Raw genomic sequence first — 24,487 nt, 5'->3', positions numbered from 1 at the left:
TACCTCCTGTTCCCGTTCTCACCCCTGAGGGGGTGGAATTCGAGGTGGCCAAGATTATGGACAGTAGGATGGTCCAGGGCTCCCTCCAGTACCTGGTCCATTGGAGAGGATACGGGCCGGAGGAGAGGACTTGGGTACCTGCCCGTGATGTTCACGCTGGGGTATTGATCAGGAGGTTCCACCTCCTCTTCCCCACTAAACCGGGTCCCCTTAGTAAGGGTCCGGTGGCCCCTCATAAAAGGGGGAGTACTGTTAGGGATCTGCCAGGTACTTCATCTAGCAATACTCCTGGAATTAATCAATCCACACCTGAGGCCAGACCTGTTCGACGGACACCATCTCCCACCAACCAGGGTGGCAGGCTCAGGAGTGGGAGAGCCTATCGCGGCCTGGTCTCTCGGAGTTAGCTCCGCCCCCTGCCCTTTATTACCTGCCCTGTGCTCTCCCTCAGTGCTTGTAATTCTTTTGGATTCCTGGCCCCACTGCTGCTTGCTCCAGCCTGCTTCTGCCGTGCTTCTGCCTTGCTGCAGTTCTGCTTGACCTGCTTGCTTGCCCTGGCTTGCTTCTGTCTCCGTGCCCGCTCGGGTGTACTCACTTCGTCCTGGTCCTGACTGTTCGTTCGCCGCCCCGTTTCCTCGTGGCGTTCCGTGGCTACTGCCCCTTCCCTTGCGTGTTCCCTGTTTGTCTTCCTGTGCACTTAGCCAGCGTAGGGACCGCCGCCCAGTTGTACCTCGTCGCCTAGGGCGGGTCGTTGCAAGTAGGCAGGGACAGGGCGGTGGGTAGATTAGGGCTCACTTTCCCTTCACCTCCTTCCTGCCATTACAACAGTAGCCAGACCCCTCTAGTCTTCATTTCACGTACACTAACAGCTCTGCGTTACATTGATTTGATTGTGGAACCAGCGGTACCATTTATCCAAAGTGCCCCAGTACTCGTTTTTAAACAGAACGCCAAGCTGCATGTTGCTGGATTACTGTGAGTAACCTGCGTGGCCTAAATGTGCTACCATGGCCTGCCGCGTCTCCGTACTTGTCTGCTATCGGGCACATCTGGGACGTCATTGGTCGGAAATTGCAAAGGGAGCTGCCAGCAGCCAATCTTGATGATTTGCATGCCCAAGTGTATTCAGCGTGGCATTCCTCAGACAACCATTAATAACTTCATTGCTAGCATGCCAAGGCGTGTAAGTGGGTGTATTTTTGCGCGTGGCGCTCATACTGGATACTTAGAATATTTTGTTTCCATTTTTTTATCGTTTGCATATCATGTCTAACGATCCTGTTATTTCCACAATTCCAAATTTTTTCCTTCTTGGTTTTGCAATTTTAATGTTGAAGAGTGTATTTGCGAATATAATAAAGATGAAGAGAGTCATATTTCTGGGTGTCCAGTCAGTTTGGTCAGTCCCTCTTCCACAAATAAGGACAAGATAAAATTGACATTCAGCGCACCATTAACAAAATTACATTATATTAATAGGTCTCTATAAATATAATAAATTAACTTTTCTGTCTTACTGTTAATACAGTTTTCATTGAGATATTTTTTTTATAACTGGAGCCTTCTATAATTAGATATGTTTCTTCTCATCTTAATAATATATAGTAAGTTTTTTTCTATTTTAACTATTATTATCTATTTTCTGTATCACTCACTTACTTGCTAACTAAAATATCTTATTTTGCATTCTTAAAATTCCCATAGATCTAGAAGCCTTAAGAACAAAAGGAAAGATAAATCTAAGGACAGAAAGAGGTACGGATATTTCTGTTCTTTCACATGTGTGAAAATAAATCATGTTAACCCAATATTACAAGCTTATGTATGGATCCCCACCAATTATGCATTGATGGCAGATCCAATATAATTTATCTCTATTTTCAAAGCAATAAGATATTTTCACTTCTTGAGATTATTACATATTTTTGAGAATGGAAAGTTATGACATGGCTATAATGTAGTCTATAGATCTCTTTCCAGAGTTTTTTTTTTTAAATTTATGCATGTTTTTTCACAATGCAATAGCTTAATTTGTGTTACAGAGTCATTCTATTTGTATGTTGTAGACTATATATGTGGTATAGGCCCCTATTAAGGTCATATAACATGCAAAAATAAAGAAAAAGAACACATGTACAAGCCATGTACTGACTTAATTTAAAAACATAGTGAAATAAAACTGTTCTTAAGTTAGATCAGGAACCCGACGCGCGTTTCGCCAGAATTCTGGCTTCTTCTAGAAACGCGCGTCGGGTGCTTAGCAACAACTTTTAACTAATCCTCGGGTGCACTACTTGGCCCCAGCTGTCTAGGCTACACCATTCGCTCAACGATCCTCTCATGTGCGTTCACGGCTGCTAGCTGCTTGCTGGTCGTCCGTGCTCGAGGCTGAAGTGCGCCCTGCTGTTGCTTACAATCAGCTGGGTGAATTCTGTCTGGCTCAGTGCCGGCTCCCGGTGGTGCTTCATATTCACCTGCGGGTACTGACAGCAGCCCCGCCGCACACATACAGTCGCTCTCGGGGTGAGGTTCGGTCTCGGACCTCAGCCCTTGCCGCTCTGCTCTTGCCCTGATTTGTGCTGAGGCATACTCTGCTTTAGCACATAGGCAACTTGCAGGCGGTCAATGTGACACTGCCTCTCGGCTGACAGCTGAGGACGGCGACTGTCACAAAGCAGAGTCACCATTGTGAATGACTCATTGCCTCTTAGCTGACAGCTGAGAGTATTCTTATCTACACACACGGCCGTTCCCCACGCTGCTGCTCTGACTCGCAGGGACACCAGCGTGAGGGTGCGGTTAAGTGACTGTTCACATTGTTACACCAACACTAACGCAGGGTTGCGGGGCCTTACCTCGCTTACTACATTATATAACTAATTTCCTTTCCATTACGCAGCAGGGCATTTCAACACCAGCCTAGCTGCGCTAATCGCTGCATAGTGCAACAGACACAACTTCAATCTAAGTAACACAGTCAGTCTCAATTTCAAGACAGAGTGATCGGCACAATTTATAGCTCAATAGCTTCATTCATCTGCATTGCAATTTGTGGCAGTTACAGTCTAATCACCAAGTACTGCTAACGGAGCATACTGACAGCCATATTATATACTACCTTATCATTAATTCATAGCCAAGGGTGTGTGAACTGAGGGGTCACTCACACATACCATTTTGCACCACTGGACCTTTTAATCAATTGTTCCTTTTAATGTAAAAACAATAAAAGTTATTTATTAATTTATTCACAGACCACATGCTTTTTTCCCCCTTTTCCTTTCCTGATCTAACTCAAATTAACTTGGTGGTGTACACCAATGTGGTCTCTTGGACACGATATAATATTGTGTAACAGGTGATCCACACCAATCTTTAAAACTGTTCTTAAAAATGCTCTAGTCATAATTTAATTCAGAATACAGAATAAAGGCTTGTACCACTTTAAAACTCAATTCCCAATGATATATAACAGAGCTTAAAGGGGTTGTCCTACGAAAAACATTTATCACCTATTCACAGGATAGCGTTGTACTCAATTGTTTCCGTCAGCCCCATAGACTGTGAATGGAGCGGCAGGGCGCATGCATGACTCGTGCAGTGAGAATGAAGGGGGTACTCTGGACACCTGTTCTAGTGATCTTGAGGGTCCCAATGGTGGGGTCCTCAGCGCTCAAACATTATCACCTATCCTATGGATAGGTAATAAATGTCCTTTGTGGGACAACTCCTTTAAACTAACTGCTAAATACAACTTTTGTACTGTATGTCTGATTAATCTCTGATATAATATTGTATTCAGCATATGTTGGCAAAAAAAAAGAAAAAGATCTCTAGTTACTAGGTTTATTGAGTAGATGGCTCATTTAGAATGTAAAGAAGAACATGCATGGCCATATCCTTAGTTATATGGCTGAGTACCCAGGTAAATATGCAAGGTAAATATATTGACAGTCCACAAACAAATTAAAGAGATTACAATATGTGTTGGTGTGATGTTAATAGATTGCAATGAAATGAACACATCTAATGTACATTTTGTCTAAAAAAGGATGAAAAGAAAGAAAACAAGAAAATATTTATATTATGAGGCTTTCCTTTACACATAAATCAGGATTATATCTTGTGTTGAGTCATTACTGTAGCAGAGTAAATCACAGCCTGTTCTATAAAGCTTACTGGACAGATACATACTGTATAACAGAGCTTCAATTAAAATAGGTTATTGTGTCACTTTCTGTCCCCCACTGGAATATCACAACAAAACATCCAATCTATCACGGACTCATTGCATGTATTTTATTGCTTATTAAGCTATTGTTGCTTAACCTATCAAGTGTATAGATTTGGTGATTTAAAATAGTGTCTATAATTCCTTTCATTATTTAATTATTTTTGGCAGATCACATAGTGGATCAACTGTCCATAGAACCCACAGGCACAGCAGTTGCAGTTCTCACAGTGCTTCTCCGTCTTCTGATTACAGCACCTCTAAGTCAACATGCAGGTAATTAGATTTTTCTTTTCTATTTTTATGTACAATCGTTTTTATTCTCAAAAGAACTTGGCAATTTAATGCAGGTGTCAAGGTGAAGGTTCACATAAAGATGTACAAGTATTCAGGCAAACAGACATGTATACACTTGCCATTTACAATCAATGCCCTCATAATAAAGCCCCCATAAAAGTAGCAGCCACAGTGCCCACACATTAGATTCAGCCAATATGCTGTCTATGCTCACAGGGGACATTCCTCAAATGTTTGTTAGAGAGAAAAATGGAACAGCCAATTTCTACGCTCTGCCGAAGTGACACCTAAATATACAGCCACGAAGAGAGCATTGCAGTTTCCAGATAGTGCTGTACCTTACCCATTGCATATTGCACTTATAATGCTTAGTGTTCACTTTCAGTGCCAGATAGTGTCCAGATAGTGTCATGCAGTGCATAAATCCTAACAAATACGTACATAGTGTCATACTTTGCCCACATAGAGCCTTATATTTTGCCAACATAGAGACATAGTGTAGGACCATATCCAGGTAAACAGTGTGTAGATACTGCTATTCTGTGCCCATAAAGCACCATACAGTGCCATACTATGTTGACATAGTGCCAAACAGCAGCCAGAGAGTGCCGTTGCCAACATCAAACTAATGACAAAGTGCAATAATGTGTCCACAAAGAGTCAAATTGTGCTATTCTGTCCCACAAAAAACACATAGTGACAAAGAGCACCCAGTCAGCTAGTCACTGCTATACTGTGTACACATAGAGCCATACAGAGCCCATATTGTTCAGAACAGTGCCCAAAAATGGGCTATATATCATTCAGATAAATAGTGTATGATTATACCTAGGGAGTACCATACATTGCCCAGATAAATGGTAAATTATATCAAATTATATTACCCATTGAGTTCCTACAGTACACACATAGTACCTGCAGTCCCACAGCACCCCATCACATAGAAGACTCCACTTGCCTCCTCCTTCTTCCCTACCTGACTGAACAAACTCTCCTGCACTTACTTTTCATTTTGTAAGAATTATCAAATAAATAATGGACAGAAATCTGAAATAAAATGTTTGCATTATGCATTTTCCCTTTTATCCTTTGCAGTCTCATAGTTCATTGGTTAAAAAAAGACAAAGGTCCATCAAGTTCAACCCCTCTCAATATATTAAACATCATTAATTTCTAGATAATTATCTAGCCCTTTTTAAATGCTGACATAGTTTCCATACTTTGACTACTCTAACTGTAATTCAGGCGAGCGTAATACTCGTCCGTGTGTTGTGCATTGAAATAACGCACAGCACACGGACCCGTTGATTTCAATGGGGCTATTAAGACATGCGGAGTTTTCACGCAGCGGGTGTCCGTTGCGTGAAACTCACTGCATGTCCTATATTGGTGCGTTTTCATGCACCTAGTCACCCATTGAAGTCTATGGGTGTGTGGAAACAACGGACAGCTCACAGACAATATATGTGTGCTGTCTGTGTTTCACGCATCAAATACATAGAAAAGCAGAGAAATAAACGTTAAAAAAAATTAAGTGCTTGCACGGCTTGTGATAAACGCATGCCACACGCAAAGAACACTGATGCCAATACGCAACGCACACGGACAAGAAATCTAGGAAAAACGCTGCGTTTTTTACGCACGCAAATCGGACTCGCTCCTCCGAAAGTAGCCTTATATTGATGTATGAATCGCCTTTCCCCCCACACGACATGAATGCCCCATGACCTTTTGTAAAGTCCTTGAAAATAATAAAACGTGTGCCGGTTCTTTGTATTGACCACACATATAATTATACATGTTAATAAGATCACCTTTAAAGAGAACCTTTCACCTCCCCAAACATGTGCAGCTGAGTGCAGCATGTTATATAGGAAAGGCTTCACAAACCCAGTCTCACGTAAAATTATTTTTCTAACTTCCTCCGTTATTTACATATTGGTGCTGTTATATTTGGCGCCCTATATGTATATAAGCCCGTGAACTGTCAATGGGGCGTTTCTAACTAACTAACGAACTAACTAACTAACTAACAGGCAAGGGGGCGTGATGTATTCGCTCTGACACTGTCCAATCAGCTGCGGATAGTGTCAGGGCGGCTTGCGCTGTGTTCTCTCCCGCAAGAACTCACACAGACTTGGTGGTTGTGCTGCAGATAGCGTGGGCGCGCACATCGACGGATGTAAGTAGATCTCCTCCTCGTCATCTCTGCTTCTTATCCTCGTCTCTGTGTCTGCTCCTCTTCTCTTCTCTTCTCATTCAGTGGTGGCGGGAGTGGTAACGTCTATGTGCGAGCGAACGGCCGTGCTCGCATGCGTGAGGGCTGTCGCGCACACGCTATCTTCAGCACAACCACCAAGTCTGTGTGTGTTCTCGCGGGAGGGAACACAGCGCAAGCCGCCCTGACAGTGTCCGCAGCTGATTGGACAGTGTCAGAGCGAAGACATCACGCCAGCTTGCCTGTCAGTTAGAAACACCCCATTGACAGTTCAGGGGCTTATTTACATATCGGGCGCCAAATATAACGGCACCGATATGTAAATAACGGAGGGAATTAGAAAAATTATTTTACGTGGCACCGTGTTTGTGAAGCCTTTCCTATAACATGCTGCACTCAGCTGCCCATGTTTGGGGAGGTGAAAGCTTCTCTTTAAGGCATCTGTTTTTTTAAAGATGAGCAAGCTAAATTTTTTAGCCTCATTTAATAATCTAGTCGCCTGCCTTTGAACCTTCTCCAGCACTCATTTACCTTTTTTTACCATGTGGAGCCTAAAACTGAATCCGATATTAAAAATGTGGCCTTACAAGGAATTTAGAGAGGGGGAATATTACATTTGGATCACAGGTTTTCATCTCTCCTGTTATACACCCTAAAATCGTATTTGCTTTTGATGCTGCTGCTTGACATTGAGTACTGCTGCTTAGCTTACTTGTAACAAGAATACCCAGGTCGTTTTCTTATCCCCAGGTTTTTCCATTTAATTTATATGCATTGATATTATTGCAGCGGCTTAAGTGTATGACTTTACATTTATCAACTTTAAAATTCATCTTCCATGTCTTTGTCCATGCTGCCGGCTTATTGACAAACTTCTGACATGTTATAGTGACATGTCAGAAGTTTGGATTGGTGGGGGTCCGCGCACTGAGACCCCCACCAGTCGCTAGAATGAAGCAGCTGAAGCGCACGTGTGACCGCTCAGCCACTTCGTGTCTGTTCGTTTTTTTCCGGAAATAAATGTATCGGTGTTCGGACTCAATAGAAAGTCTATGAGCCCGTACTCCGATACATCGGCTTTCCGGAAAATGACAAACAGACACGAAGTGGCTGAGCTCTCACGTGAATGGTTAGGCTGCTTTGTTCTAGCAATTGGTGGGGGTCTCAGTGCTCGGACCCCACCAATCCAAACTTCTGACATGTCACTATGACATTTCAGAAGTTTGTCAAATGTTTAGCTACACTTTAAGTTATTTCTGTAATATTTTACAATAAAGCTGAGTTTTAAAGAGACTCTGTCACCAGATTCTCTAATCCCTATCTCCTATTGCATGTGATCGGCGCTGCAATGTAGATAACAGTAACGTTTTGTTTTGTTTTTAAAAACGTTCATTTTTGGCCAAGTTATGAGCTATTTTATATATATGCAAATGAGGTTTGAAATGGACAACTGAGCGTTTTTTTTTGTTATGTCCAACTGGGCGTGTATTGTGTTTTTAACTGGGTGTGTTTACGTGTATGACGCTGACCAATCAGTGACCAGTCAGCATCATACACTCATCTCCATTGATTTACACAGCAGCGATGTGCAGCCACATAAACAGAGATTAACGTTAATCAAGTGTCCTGATAATGAATACACATGATCATCCAGCCTGGACGTCATGTGTATTCAGAATCCTGACACTTCTGACTCTTTTCTGTGAGATTCCCGCAAGCCACTCGTAATCTCGCGAGATTACGGAGGTAAACGAGATTTCGTTTCCCTTGCTGCAAATCTCACAGAAAAGATTCATAAGTGTCCTGATAATGAATACACATGATCATCCAGCCTGGACGTCATGTGTATTCAGAATCCTGACACTTCTGAATCTTTTCTGTGAGATTTGCAGCAAGGGAAACGAATCTCGTTTACCTCCGTAATCTCGCGAGATTTAGTTTCCGCTGCTAGAAATCTCAAAGAAAAGAGTCAGAAGTGTCAGGATTCTGAATACACATGACGTCCAGGCTGGATGATCATGTGTATTCATTATCAGGACACTTGATTAACGTTAATCTCTGTTTATGTGGCTGTACATCGCTGCTGTGTAAATCAATGGAGATGAGTGTATGATGCTGACTGGTCACTGATTGGTCAGCGTCATACACGTAAACACGCCCAGTTAAAAACACAATACACGCCCAGTTGGACATAACGAAAAAAAAAACGCCCAGTTGTCCATTTCAAACCTCATTTGCATATATATAAAATAGCTCATAACTTGGCCAAAAATTACCGTTTAAAAAAAACCAAAAAAAACCTTACTGTTATCTACATTGCAGCGCCAATCACATGCAATAGGAGATAGGGATTTGAGAATCTGGTGACAGAGCCTCTTTAAGTATCCTACAAAGTTTTGTATCGCCAGCAAAAACTATCACCTTACTATCAATCCCAACTATAAGGTCATTAATAAAGAAATTAATAAAAATTGGGCCTAACACAGATCCTTGTAGTACCACACTGCTGACTTTTGAGTATTCATAATTATTCTTTGTTTTATGTACTTTAACCAATTCTTTATCCAAACGCATTGTCCCCCAGTCCCTGCCTCTGTAGCTTTAGTACGAGGCTGTTGTGTGGTACAGTATCAAATGCTTTTTCAAAATCCAAATGTATCACATGAGCCCCATGACCAGCATCCAGATTTGCACTTCCCTCCTCATCGTTAGTTCAACCATTGAAATTTAGCTCATAAAATCAATCCTGATTCTGCTGTATGTAGCAATTCTAATTTTGTAGATTAATATCTGATCAACTTGTAACACATAAATTTAACCATTTCAGTTTAAGATGTATATTTCTCGGCCCCTGCTGGTACGTTGCACCTGCACATAGTCAAAGCACTTCCCCATATAAAATTCACTAGATCGCTATTGCTAGTGATCGGTGTACAGGGATATTATACGTTTTCCCAGCATCCTCTTTACCCTTCTTTTCCATAGAAATTATGTGACAGATTTTCATGGTAACTGCCCTTATTTAAAAGTAACTGGTTCCAGGCATTGTACACTAATATGATGTAGGAATAACCAACTGTCCCACTGCATTTTAGCACAGCTTATTTGTTAGGCCCCATTCACATCGTGTTTATGCCATTCGTTTATCTAGTACATCGGGAAGCTCCTGACATACCTGTTAAATGTGTCCACAGGGCTCCATTAGCCTGACAAAGGGCAAAAGAGTGTCCTTTTGGCCCCTGTCGGGCTGGTATATGTTGGTATACTTTTTTTTGAAGGGTGGAATAGAGCAGTAGACTACCCTATTCTAATCTTGAGTGATTCCACAGTGTTTTTTTTTTTTTAACATGGAAGCCTATGTGTGATGGATGCCCCTGATGGAGGGAAAAACGCAATCTGAATGGGGCCTTAGGACACATTAAAGTCACTTCATGATATTTATTAATATATGGCTCCACACAACCTGGATACATATTGAAAGTTCTTTATTTTAACTAATCTTGACTGCTGAATATAACACTTTGTCTACTTTATGTGATTTTGTCATAAAATTATGTGCTGTAGTGGTAGTTTGTTCTTATTCATTAATATCGACAAACTATTCTGACTTTACTTTGTGTACTTTAATACCCACTGATTGTACTTTAAAGCTGACCATACATAGTCCATAGGCCTCCATGTTAAAAACTGTATACCGCATGTTATAAATCTTTTTGCTTTGGCCCACTATGTTGGAAAGCACAGCAGACTACGCTTTCCTATACAGTAAAAAAAAAAATATATGTATTGATGTATACCTCCTCGACACATATCCATAAAGCCCTATTGACCTAGCAGATGCCAAAAGAGTGTCCTTTTGGCATCTGCTGGTTTAATAGGACTCTATGGATACGTGTTAGAAAGTGTTCTGAACCATTGGGGATTTCAAATTTCTGAATTGATATACAGTCCATCCTGTTTCATAACCTTAAATCATATATCCTTTCTATTTTCTTATAGAGAAAGCCCCAAACATAGGCAGGATGACCAGAAACCTTCTAGTCATCGATCCAGCCGTAGTCTGTCCTCTTCCTGCACTGCTAACAGCCGATCTGCCACGCCTCACCAGAATGGGCACAAGAGTGGCAGTCACAATGGTCACCACAGTCAAGGACATGGCGTCATTCTAGAGAAGCATTTGGATGTATGTACTCATTTGTGGTTTTCCATCTACATAAGTATCCACTGTGTATGTTCTACCTCTAGACTCCCTTTCTGTCGATCTTTATCTTCTCTACCAGTAAGTAATGTATCAGTCCCCTGCACTGAGACTTCATACTGAAAAGCTTTAACTCTGGTACATCTTTATCTGCCAAATACTGTTGAATTAGGGGCACACACTTTACAGTCTACTGTATTTCTAAAAATTACCAAAAAAAAAAAAAAACACTCATCGAGACACATTATTGTATGTCTGAAGATACTTAAATGTACACACTTAAATTCTAGTCCAATCAATAAGAATAAAATTAGTAAAAAATAGAATTGAAGAGTAAGTATGAAAGGTGTTAGGTACCGTCTCATAGTCTTTTTGTGTGTGGCATAGGAAAAATATATATTTTTAAACAGTACTTGTCTGGATGTACTGTACCTATCTATTTACGGTAAGTGCAGGTACATCCCTTTAAATATACCTAGATTATATGATACCTATCTCTATAAGAAAATATTTGAATAATTTCAGCCACTTACATAAAATTATGATTTCTGGATGACACTGTAAAAAAAATGTAATCCCATTTTTAAAGGAATGAAGTGCATATGACTCAATAATATGTGTGCACTGTGTAAGGTTTTCATATATATGATATGTGACCTTTATGGTGACAATGATTACAAGACTATTCACTTTCATGCATACATTTCACTTGCGTATATTCTGCAGAGATTAACAATGATCTTCCCTAAATCCCTTCTTCAATGCAAATTCACATTCTATTGAGCAGCCATTGAACATGTACTTGAAGGGTCACTCCAGTCAAAACCTAAAAATTCAGCTTTTGGTTAGAGTCATAGCTCTACAAGCTCGCAAAATGTAATTTGCCTGAATAGTGTCATTACCGAGATCCACTCGTGTCCCCTACTAGGCCGCAGCTGAAGCCTGTTCTGGCCATAACAATAGAGCAGTGCTGTCCTGAGCTGCTTAGAAGTCAGTATAGGAAATGTACACACGCACCATCACCACATAATTTTACAATGATGACTGCCCCCATGTAAGACACCAGTGATTCTAACGCTTGGATGATGTTAACATGTATAAATATCAAATGTTTCTGTCAGTCAGGCTCCATGATGCATCGTTTCTAACTACTTTCCCAGGCTGGGAGAGGCTTAGTTGTGTGTACCTGTCCACTGATATATATGTAAGGTAGGGGAATTACCATGCAGCTGACTCAATTGTCATGTAGATAGCAGCCTGTTGACCCTTCAATGTAGAAAATATGTAGTAACAGCAAATAAGCACAAAGACTATACAATGTAAAAGTAAGGTACACATATAAACATCATGTGCAGACTGATTTTTTTTATTTTTGACCGAAGGGTTACTTTAATGCTTATTTATGCTTCATTATAACTTTGTAGAAATTTCACAAGTAGATTAATCATAGGAATTAGTACTTAGTTTGTACTTTGAAAATCGACATGTTTAAATGGAGCCATCCTCACCTGGTAGGAAAAAGGAGAAGTTCTTCCTCGATCATGAATCAGTAAAGTACATGTAGTACAGTTAGATAACAGTACAGCACATGCATCACAGGTATATTGCAGTACAGTACATGTGGCATAGGTAAAAAGCAAAATCAGTACAGTACATGCAGTACAGTGGGTGTAGTACAGGTAGAGAGCAGTACAGTACATGTAATACAAGAAGAGAACAGTACAGTACATGTAGCCCAGGTGGATCACAGTACAGTAGATGTAGTACAGGTAGATAAGAAGCACATGTAGAATAAGTAGATAGAAGTGCATTACATGTAGTACAGATAGAGAGCAGTACAGTAAATGTAGTACTGGTAGATAGCAGTACAGTACATGTAGTATAGGTAGAAAACAGTGAAGTACATGTAGTACAGATAGAGAGTAGTACAGTAAATGTAGTACTGGTAGATAACAGTGCAGTACAGGTAGTGAGTAGTACAGTAAATGTAGTACAGGTAGAGAGCAGTACAGTACATGTAGCACAGGTAGATAACAGTGCAGTACATTTAGTACAGATAGAGAGCAGTACAGTAAATGTAATACTGGTAGATAACAGTATAGGTAGAGAACAGTACAGTACATGTAGTACTGGTAGATAACAGTGCAGTACATGTAGTACAGATAGAGAGCAGTACAGGTAGAGAGCAGTAGAGTACATGTAGCACAGGCAGATAACAGTGCAGTACAGGTAGTGAGGATTACAGTACATGTAGTACAGGTAGAGAGCAGTACAGTACATGTAGTACAGGTAGATAACAGTACAGTACAGATCATATAGATATCAGTACAGTACATGTAGCGTTGTACTATACTGTTAATATAGACCACTAAAATGCATATACTGATTGGCAGGATCTTCCAGCCAGTTATTTGCGTAGCAGATCATAACTATCTGTGCCATCGTAAGGTTAATGTTGTTTCATTTTATGATGGCCCAGGAATTACCATTGTAAGTTGAAAATGTTGTATGGTTAGGAATCATATAAAATATTGAATACATATCATTTTAAGGCAAGATTTAATACATTTCAGTTTCTTCAAAGAATAGACCCACAAAGGCAAATTTATCATAACTAATACAAAGGAAAAGTGGAGCAGTTGCCCATAACAGCCTATCAGGTTGTGGCTTTAATTTTTTCAAAATGTCTCTAAAAAATGAGAGCTGATATCTAATTGGTTGGCAACTGCTGCAATTTTGTGTTGCATTTGTTCTGATAAATCTTCCGCCACAGTGTTTAAATATATAGAAGACACACACTATTAATTAGGCCCCTTTCACTGCATTTTCCCTGTACATTTGACATATACGTTGGGAAATCTCCCGGCGCATATGGCAAATGCACCCATAATCCCCTATTATACAGAGGGTGCCCGAAATAATATTCTTATGGCCTCTGTTGGGTGGTATACGTTGGGTACTTTCATGACCCTTTTCATGACGTATCTATTAAACACATACAATTATAGCTTATGGGAGACAGATCTGTTAAACCGATGCCTAACAGTGGATTCTGTCACCCATAGGCTATAATGGTATCCGTTTAACAGATAAGTAATGAAAAGAGAAAGTTCATGATGTATCCATTGAACTAATACCATTATAGTCTATGGTGATGTATGCCAATGTTAGGCATCTGTCACAGCCTCCGTTTAATGTATACGTTGGGAGCTTTTCCTGATGTATACGTCAAACTAAGACTATACTCAGTGTGAAATGTGCCTTATACACACATGCAATTAACTTAAAATAGAATAGTACAATTTTTTTCTTTTGTTAGCTCAATCCATTTTCTGTAGGAAAATAAAAATGTTTGTTATTATTTTAAATGGAATTCTACAAATGAACACATTTAGAAATATAATTTGCGGTACTTTAATTGATGTTTATAAGATGAAGCCATAAGCTAAGTTTTAACGCCAAATAAGTCCCATAGTAGTGAATGGCAGTTATGGAAACAGTGTAGCATGCATTAACTAAAATCTACATTTATAATTTTCATATTATAGAGTATTATATTTTTTCACATTTTTTTTCAGAAGTTATTTTAGAATTTATATTTCATAGAAATTCTGAAAATTGTTCCTGTCAGTTACTTCTTAAGGCTGGGTTCACACGAGCACATTAACGTCCGTAATGGACGGACGTATTTCGGGCGGAAGTCCCGGACCGAACTCAGTGCAGGGAGCCGGGCTCCTAGCATCATAGTTATGTACGATGCTAGGAGTACCTGCCTCTCTGCAGGACAACTGTCCCGTACTGTAATCATGTTTTCAGTACGGGACAGTAGTTCCACGGAGAGGCAGGGACTCCTAGCATCGTACATAACTATGATGCTAGGAGCCCGGCTCCCTTCACTGAGTTCGGTCCGGGACTTCCGCCCGAAATACGTCCGTCCATTACGGACGTTAATGTGCTCGTGTGAACCCAGCCTATAACTCTGAAAATACATTTTCTTAATTCCGGAATTATTGTTGTGAGATAAGTTTTTGTACTTTGGAGTTTTATGATGATAGCCCTTTTACTGGACACTGAAGTGGCTAATTTAACTTGATGAAACAATACAGAAAAAAAAATAATGTATACTGAAAAATTCATGGCCCACTGCTGGGAACAAGCTGCAAGTTATGGCCTGGTGGTATGTATCAGTATGTACCATCAGCCCTTCTGCAAAATGGAGAGTAGCACTGCCCGGTCTGCACAAGAGCATGGAGGTCAGGCATGTCACTTGCTAAACAATCAGCTGCAGAAAACTGAGTTTCCCTTCCTGTTAATATCTTTCTAGTCTGTTTTGCTTTAATTATTTATACAATTTGTTCATTTAAATTTTTATCAACTATTCTCTATTGCACTATATATAATACTGGAAGACTTTCGTGCCAAAACTAATTTCTAAATGCCAGTTTAACATTATGCATATTCATGTTCTTAACAAACACTAAAGCTACCCATACACATGGAGGCAGCACGACTGTCCCCTGATCTCATACCTCAGGGGCAACAATGATGGTGCATTTTGGATTTTAACATATCCGATCCTTTATTCTGCCAGGGCATTAGATGGTGACAGAGGTGTCTGGTGTTGATTTGCCTCCCTCTCTCCAAATGTACATGTTTGTGGGGAGGTTGGCGGAGATAGTTGCTAATGAGTTGACAGCTATGGCCAGCTTTAGCTTTAAACACACATCACTTATCAAAAGATGTACATAAAATAATATTTCCTTCAAGTGGTCATCTTGATTCTGTTCAGAATTTTAATAGATATTTGATGTCGTATAAACAGCATGGTTACTTTAACACCATATGTAAATTATCCAGAGCCCTTTTTTTATTTCATACTTAGGCCTAATTCACACAACCGCATGTTGGCTGCATTTCCAGGACCGAACACAGTGCAGGGAGCCGGCTATGAGGCTAGGCTGTCTCGTGCTGAAAAGATGATTACAGTGCAGGACAGTTTTCCCGCTACGAGGCAGTGACTCCTGGCATTGTACATAACCATGATGCTAGTAGCGTTCCTCCCTGCACTGTCTTCGGTCCGGGACATGCGGACCGTGTATCACGGACAGAACACGTTCATGTGAATTAGGCCTAAGGCCTATGGCCTCTTTACAACTAAGATGACAGAGCACAGGGGCAAGACATCTTGGACATAAATACTTCTGACAACCTGCTATTTCAAAGCGCTAAAGGTGCCCATACACATTAGAAAAAACTCATCTAAACCCACTGCTTATCGGGATCGATGACCTGCTGTGTATGGGGTCCGCCTAACTATCATGACAGTAGATGTCATTCCCCTTTACGCATTAAAATAAACATGCAGGCATGCATGTTTATGGTGGTCTTGGGAAAAAAAAGTTGTTAGTTTACCTGATAGCTATTTAAAGAGGACCTGAGACTAGGTCATATATGTTGAACTGGGTAACTGACTTGAATAGCACTGTCTCCTTGATTCCAGCGCTGTTTATTTTTTCCTGGACCCCCCATTCTAGAGATATGACCCGATGTTGTGTTGGCTCCCTATATGCTCATTTACTGTAGTTAGCAAACAGGACGTGAACTATGCCCAAGCTGCCTTGCGCTGATTGGGCAGCGTCGGAGGCAGAGAAGCTAGCTCCACCCCATTAGCTAATTACAGCAAATTCGCATATAGGGAGCAAACACAACAGTGGGCTCATATCTCTGGAGCGGGGGTCCAGGAAAAGAAAACAAAAAACAGCACTGGAATCAGAGAGACAGCGCTATTCAGGTCAGTCACTCAGTTCAACTTATATGACCTAGTGACAGGCCTCTTTAATGTGTATGTAATGTGTATCTTAAAGGGTCGTTTTTCATGTAGAACTTGTACTAACACAGCCCATGTACAAGAGTGGTGCTGTTTCTATAAAACAAAAAAGATTTTCTTACTAATCTCAGATTACCTCTTTAATACCTGGTCCAGCTATGTGAGTTTTAAACCTATGGTTCCTCCTGTCGAACTTTAATTATAAATTTGTGTTCTAAATGATGTACTAATTGTTGATTAACATATTACCAGTTTATGCAATGGTAAATCTGACAACTGAATGTTATGTGTTTCTTAGAGCAAAGTTGCTGGGAATTATACTTAAAGTGGCAAGATTCCATATAAAATAATGTTAATGTGTTGATTTTTTTTGTTATGGGGTATAGGTATTACTATAGTTTTGGCATAACTCTTGTATCTTGGAAATGCAGAACAAAAGTATGACTAAGTAGATTATGATAATGTTAAAGAACTTTTGTCTCTTTCTCAATCATTGTTTCTTTATAACTTCTTTTATTTTCTGTTTCTCTATTTTTTATGTTACACTTTTCTGATTCACGCCTTCACTTGGGTATAAAAAAAAAAAGTTGTATCTTCACATTTTCACACGTTTAGCCCTTTTCTCTCTTCTACCTACTCACTAACTTATTAGATATGCTTAGCTGTCTTGTTTTACCAACACTAAAAGCTGAACGGGTAGGATCCAAACAATAATTTTTTTTGCTATTTTGAAGAGTTAGGTCTTACATATTTAAAACTGAATGCTTTCTTAGTTGACGTAGAAAAGTATATCTTAGATTAATTTATTTAATTTTTTTTTAATCTCATCTGTGTTTTTCTTTAGCCTCTCATTTGAAAAGCGGTAATACTTTGACTTTATTTTAGGGAGCAGTGGTCTCATTAGTGTATTTTCACTCATTTCTTCATTTTCTTTCCCATAACAGAAGTGCAATTTTCCTTTTTTTTTTTCCTGTGATGTTTTAGAGTTTTGTTTTTTGTGTGTCTGTCATTGTGGGCATTTTAGTAGTTATGGAGATTTTTTTTCTTATAACTATACATATTTCTATTTTTGTAGCTAATTTAAAAGGGAAGATAACTGATTATTTTAAATAGTTTTTTTCTTTGATAGTCCTGTAGATAAAGATGGATGAAATGTTATATGAATTTGTAGTCCGATTTACACAATAGCCAGCGAAAAAAAATAATCTTAATTTGTTTTAGCAAAATAATATAGTGACTAACATGGGTAACAAGCCTCAAGACTTGGTCCCTGAATTTGATCTATTATAACTCCTAAAGTATATATATATATATATATATATATATATATATATATATATAGTCTTTATGTGTATTATATGTTAACATAGCATGCCTATACCTTTTCATAGGTCAAAAAAATTAACATTTTAAAATGGAGATTTAGAGTTTGGTAGTATCCTCCTAGCATTATATGGTTTATTAGGTATGTAGGTTAATTTCTGCATCAAGTCTAAATTTTAAATCATGAAAAACATTTCATGAACTGCACATTTCAGGGCAAGCAGGTTTAACATGCTGATTGTTAATTTGCATTTCAATATTGTAAATATATGTCATAAGGGGGATAAAAAAAATTCATACAGCACATTTTATCATGTGTCAGTTTAAAATATAGCTTCACAGAACACTGCAAAGTCTATTACATTAGGCACAGTTTGACGGGTTATTTTTATAGAAAGGGTGTAAACTTTTTTGAAGCTATAATATGAAGGACTAAATGTTAGCATCATTGCAGCCTTCACAGAGAAAACTATGAAGTTATCATTAATGGCGTAGCCTATCTGTGTTCTACAATACACGGAATACAGTAAAATTCCTTTAATCCGACATTAACAGAACCTGGCAGCTGCTGGATTATTAAATATCCTGTTATTAAAAAAAATTATATTTAACTATTAAAACTTTTGGAAAGATATCATAAAATACAAAGGCTACTATTACTGTTTTTTTTTTTTAAATATATATATATATTCAGAGAACCGTAATGAGTTTGTCTGAGATTAGAAAAGAACTTTGCTTTTTTCCAGAAACAGCATCACCCTTGTCAATGCCTGGTATTGAAGCTCAGGCTCATTCACCTGGAGGCGACTGAACTGCAATTTCAGACAGATCCCATGGGCAAGAGTGGCGCTGGTTCTATTTCTGGAAAAAGAAACCTTTTTTTTTTTTTTTTACTAATCCCAGACTACCCCTCTAATACTTGATTATCTCAGCTCAGTCTTCTGCCGTTAGCTTTACAAGACTCCTAATTTTCTCATGCTGGAGTAAAGGAATTTTACTGGACTTGCTTGTTTGACATGTTATTAGTGTATGGAGGGTAAAAACAGCAAGTATTTTCAACACCAGGAACTAGTTGACTTCCCTTTTAAATAGAAATTCAAGTTTCCATTTCATACTGGTTGGCTTCCACTTCTGCTACTTTCTCACTTCTTGACTTTCCTCTGAGGGCCTCCAGGTTGGTGGGGGGCCCTTGAGTTGTTACATATTTGTTTTGCTGGTGACACTGCATGCCCATAATGTTTAATGAAACCAGATAAAAGTTTCATACCTGTTTCTTTTCACCTCCTCTTCCCTCCCTTAAAATTAAATACCAAATTTTAAAGATGGTTTAGCACATTAGCTGATGTATATAATTGGAAAAAGAAAACTATTTCTAGTGAAGGGATGTGAAACACATTACTAAAAGAGTCATTGTCTTTTTCCTCCATTCTGCACTCCAAATGTGGAGATTATTCTTTTCTGTTATTGTTCCATTCCTGTTTCTGACAATTAAAGAAGGTAGGTATTTGTCTACCTCTGCACGTTCACATCTGAAGATGAGCCTGTTGAAGCACAATAGCTTTTTTCAATGTTAATGTTTGATTTCTTTCAATTTTTTTTACATTATTTCAGTTCAGTATCTAGCGTGCAAACTATTAAAACCTTTTAGAAAATCAAAACTTGTTATCTAGTTATGCCATGTAATATCCAACTATGCATTAATACAATACATGCTGATTGAGATTATATATATATTTATATATATTATATATATATATATATATATATATATACACACACACACACACACACACACACACACACACACACGCACACACACATATAGCTATAGAATGACCTATCTATGTGTGTACTTGGATGTTGGTATGATGCTTTAGCTATAAAATATATACTGTACAGTTTTTTTCTTAATAGGATGTAGCACCGTATTCAGGTTATCTTACTGATCTTGACACATTACCTAAGCTTTTAAAGTCAGTGCTTACAGTGAAGGAAATAAGTATTTGACCCCTTGCTGATTTTGTAAGTTTGCCCACTGTCAAAGACATAAACAGTCTAGAATTTTTAGGCTAGGTTAATTTTACCAGTGAGAGATAGATTATATATAAAAAAAAAAAAAAAACAGAAAATCACATAGTCAAAATTATATATATTTATTTGCATTGTGCACAGAGAAATAAGTATTTGATCCCTTTGGCAAACAAGACTTAATACTTGGTGGCAAAACCCTTGTTGGCAAGCACAGCAGTCAGACGTTTTTTGTAGTTGATGATGAGGTTTGCACACATGTTAGATGGAATTTTGGCCCACTCCTCTTTGCAGATCATCTGTAAATCATTAAGAATTTGAGGCTGTCGCTTGGCAACTCGGATCTTCAGCTCCCTCAAAAAGTTTTTGATGGTATTAAGGTCTGGAGACTGGCTAGGCCACTCCATGACCTTAATGTGCTTCTTTTTGAGCCACTCCTTTGTTGCCTTGGCTGTATGTTTCGGGTCATTGTCGTGCTGGAAGACCCAGCCACGAGCCATTTTTAATGTCCTGGTGGAGGGAAGGAGGTTGTCACTCAGGATTTGACGGTAAATGGCTCCATCCATTCTCCCATTGATGCGGTGAAGTAGTCCTGTGCCCTTAGCAGAGAAACACCCCCAAAACATAATGTTTCCACCTCCATGCTTGACAGTGGGGACGGTGTTCTTTGGGTCATAGGTCATAGGTCTTTCTCCAAACACGGTGAGTTGAGTTAATGCCAAAGAGCTCAATTTTAGTCTCATCTGACCACAGCACCTTCTCCCAATCACTCTCAGAATCATCCAGATGTTCATTTGCAAACATCAGACGGGCCTGTACATGTGCCTTCTTGAGCAGGGGGACCTTGCGGGCACTGCAGGATTTTAATCCATTACGGCGTAATGTGTTACCAATGGTTTTCTTGGTGACTGTGGTCCCAGCTGCCTTGAGATTATTAACAAGTTCCCCACGTGTAGTTTTCGGCTGAGCTCTCACCTTTCTCAGGACCAAGGATACCCCACGAGGTGAGATTTTGCATGGAGCCCCAGATCGATGTCGATTGACAGTCATTTTGTATGTCTTCCATTTTCTTACTATTGCACCAACAGTTGTCTCCTTCTCACCCAGCGTCTTACTTATGGTTTTGTAGCCCATTCCAGCCTTGTGCATGTCTATGATCTTGTCCCTGACATCCTTAGAAAGCTCTTTGGTCTTGCCCATGTTGTAGAGGTTAGAGTCAGACTGATTAATTGAGTCTGTGGACAGGAGTCTTTTATACAGGTGACCATTTAAGACAGCTATCTTTAATGCAGGCACCAAGTTGATTTGGAGCGTGTAACTGGTCTGGAGGAGGCTGAAGTCTTAATGGTTGGTAGGGGATCAAATTCTTATTTCTCTGTGCACAATGCAAATAAATATATATAATTTTGACTATGTGATTTTCTGTTTTTTTTTTTTTATATAATCTATCTCTCACTGGTAAAATTAACCTAGCCTAAAAATTCTAGACTGTTCATGACTTTGACAGTGGGCAAACTTACAAAATCAGCAAGGGATCAAATACTTATTTCCTTCACTGTATATCTTCCCTACTGTGGATGATCAAAAGTCCAGCAGGTCACCATGTTTTGTTTCAAATCCTGGCATGGAATCGAGGGCTTCATGAACAGTAGGAGTGCGCATAACCCTGTATTTATATACCAAAGTTTTCATGTTTTTTACTTGTTGTTGGCAAAGTTTTCTATTAATTTGGTCCTAAAGACAATACTATCCAAGTTTGTTGTGGGCTTGAAAAAATATAAGTAATATCTGTGTAGTGACAGTATCACCATTTATTTCTTAGACAATAGATTAGTGAATATTTTTAAACATTTCTTTTTTATATTTTTTTATTTGTTACTATGTTTTCTGGATGCACAGTATTGTACAAAACTGTGACGTTGTCTATTATATAGTTTTTATTTGCATTTACTGCAATGCCTAAATAATTTATAGTTAGGAGCAATTATCATAAGTTGCATAAAAACCACTGCAAAATCATATTCCCTCGGATGCCATGCAGCCTGCGACTAGACAGGGGAGCACAAGTGCACATATATACACATGACATTTATTAAAGTGCATTGTAAATACACAGTGCCTCAACTGAATGACAGGTCTCAGGTGTCATACATATGTGTCTTCGAGGCTGCAAATTGTGTTTTACAACATGAGGCCACATTTATTAAAACTGTCTAATAGAAAAACTGCCCTTGTTGCCTATATCAACCAATCAGAGACACGTTTACATTTCTAAACTGCTCTGGAAAACGGAAAACTGCACTATGATTGGTTGAACTAGGCAAGAAGGAAAGTTTTACCATTTGACAGTTTTTCAAAACAATCTTTACAATTTCTATTTTCTCCGGTTGATTCTCCAGCTACACTGACAGTTTGCAGGATTGATTATTTTACACCACTGCCGCAGACTGTCTTACAACATCCTTAGCCAGCTATACTGTAGACAGAATACTGACTGCTGAAATGTATTCAAAATGCACTCCCCACATCCCAGGGACAGCTGCTATTGATGTGAAAAGCGCTGGTAAACTATAAAGAGGCTGCCGCATTCGTCGTCGCTGCCCCTTCAGCCAGCTGATGGATTGGGTGCCGGGATTCCGACCCCCACCGATCTGATATTGATGACCTATCCGAAGGATAGGCCATCAATAGAATAGTCCTGGAACACCCCTTTAATACACGACCCACAGAAGTGTTCAGGGCCATACTGTTCCTATGTATACCTCTGAGTCATGCGGAAGGTTTTTCTCTTGTATTCTATATGAATCTCACAGAAAAAAAAGGTGGTATCCGATATTGGACTCTGTTTTGTAGAAGTATACTCCTATAGTTTGGTGCTATTTATATACACCATATGGCAGCACAAGGAGAGCTTACAGCTTCGTAGTATAGACCGCAGGGCCCCTGTGTTCCTCAACGCGGCTTTGCCATGTACATAACGCCTAATATATAGTTTCGGATCATTTACATAATACAAAGGCAGAGCTGTGGTCATATTCCCATTACCCAGGAAATTCATCAACGGGCTTCTTGCTTCTATTCAGTTACCTGTAGGCTATATAAGGGACAAAGGCCATATGCTGTCGTTGAACATGCTGTTGTGTGCTGAATTGTGCCTTCACTATTTTATTATTGCAATGCTTCTGCTTGTAAAGGATTCTGAAAGAATATATTAGGCAACTTCTTTGCATGCAGTTTTCTAATGTTCACCAAGACTGAGCCTAAAATGTAATTGACAATAGAAAGGATTATTTAATGTGTCTGTGATGATAGTACGCTACATTAAAGAAAAAAATGGTTAAAGAGGTTGTCTGGTTTAATAAAAACCATTTTAAAATACCTTTTTATTGTATTCTGAGTTGATAAAGGGGGCCCCCTGTTTAGGACCCTCATATATTAGCTAGAGTGGAGAATGGCTACAAAGAGCATCTCTCACTCTGGAGAACTTGGCATGTCAAAGCATTACATGGGCAACCCATTGATTTAAATGGGAACGTTAATGTTTAATTTCCCCTGCAGTGGCACTAAAGGGAAACTAAACATTGCCTCTGGGTTCCACCACAGATTACAGAGATCAATGGATGTCACAGTGGGGCACCATTTGATCAACTTATCGTTAAGGGAACTTTTTAGGATAAAAGGAATGTTCAAATTGGAAAATGACTTTAAGCACTGGATCTGTTTTGACCACCTGGCCAACATCTATACACTTTAACGTCTTTTGAATTTGCCTTCTTTTTTCACCTAAACTGCTCTTATCATAAAATTACAAATAGTGATAGTAACCAACTGCACATTTTTTACATTGTAGGAATTTTTGTATGCCCCAAAGGATAAAAAATTAAAGGTCAGTCTTGTTATAAAATGGCAGATTTTTTATTTTTATTTTACAATTCTAGATTTTCAAAAAATGTGATATCTTTTTACGATTTGCTAGTACTGTAGATAATAAAGTGAAATACTTAACTGTCAATAGGTCTTACATATTCATTAGAAAGTCCCTAATAAAGAGTGGCATTTATCATATTAAGTATATATGAAATTATTCCTTTTATTTCAACAAAGTGAACAAAGGAAATGTACAGATTTACATAATCTAGTGAGATGGTAGATGACGGGGGTAGACAAAGTGCAGAATCTGAAGCTTCTCTGAACCTACCTGTTAATTTCCTGATATACCACTTAAAAAGGACGTCAAGAAAGAGAAAGAGTGAAGCAGCACTCAAAAATAATTGGGTTTATTCATCCAACATCCACTACAACCTTTCACCTTCTCTATGAAGGCATTTTTATTGTTTGAAGCATAGCACCGGCCTTACCAGGTGT

The 24,487-nt window shown here is 39.0% G+C and overlaps 1 protein-coding gene across 4 annotated transcripts in view; it reads left to right on the top strand.

Annotated features, from left to right (window-relative positions):
* The window catches only part of SRRM3 (serine/arginine repetitive matrix 3), a 371,076-nt gene that overhangs the window by 331,733 nt on the left and 14,856 nt on the right, over window positions 1-24,487 (top strand). For 3 of the 4 annotated variants that reach the window (XM_075852984.1, XM_075852986.1, XM_075852983.1), the window contains 3 exons: window positions 1,705-1,755; window positions 4,403-4,507; window positions 10,746-10,929. In XM_075852984.1, the coding sequence (XP_075709099.1) occupies window positions 1,705-1,755; window positions 4,403-4,507; window positions 10,746-10,929 (340 nt within the window). The remainder of the gene's footprint in view (window positions 1-1,704; window positions 1,756-4,402; window positions 4,508-10,745; window positions 10,930-24,487) is intronic. The other variant, XM_075852985.1, reaches the window with a different exon arrangement.

This window comes from Rhinoderma darwinii, chromosome 2 (genome assembly GCF_050947455.1).
Source record: "Rhinoderma darwinii isolate aRhiDar2 chromosome 2, aRhiDar2.hap1, whole genome shotgun sequence".
Taxonomy (NCBI): Eukaryota; Metazoa; Chordata; class Amphibia; order Anura; family Rhinodermatidae; genus Rhinoderma; species Rhinoderma darwinii.
This window is presented reverse-complemented; position numbering and strand designations above follow the sequence as displayed.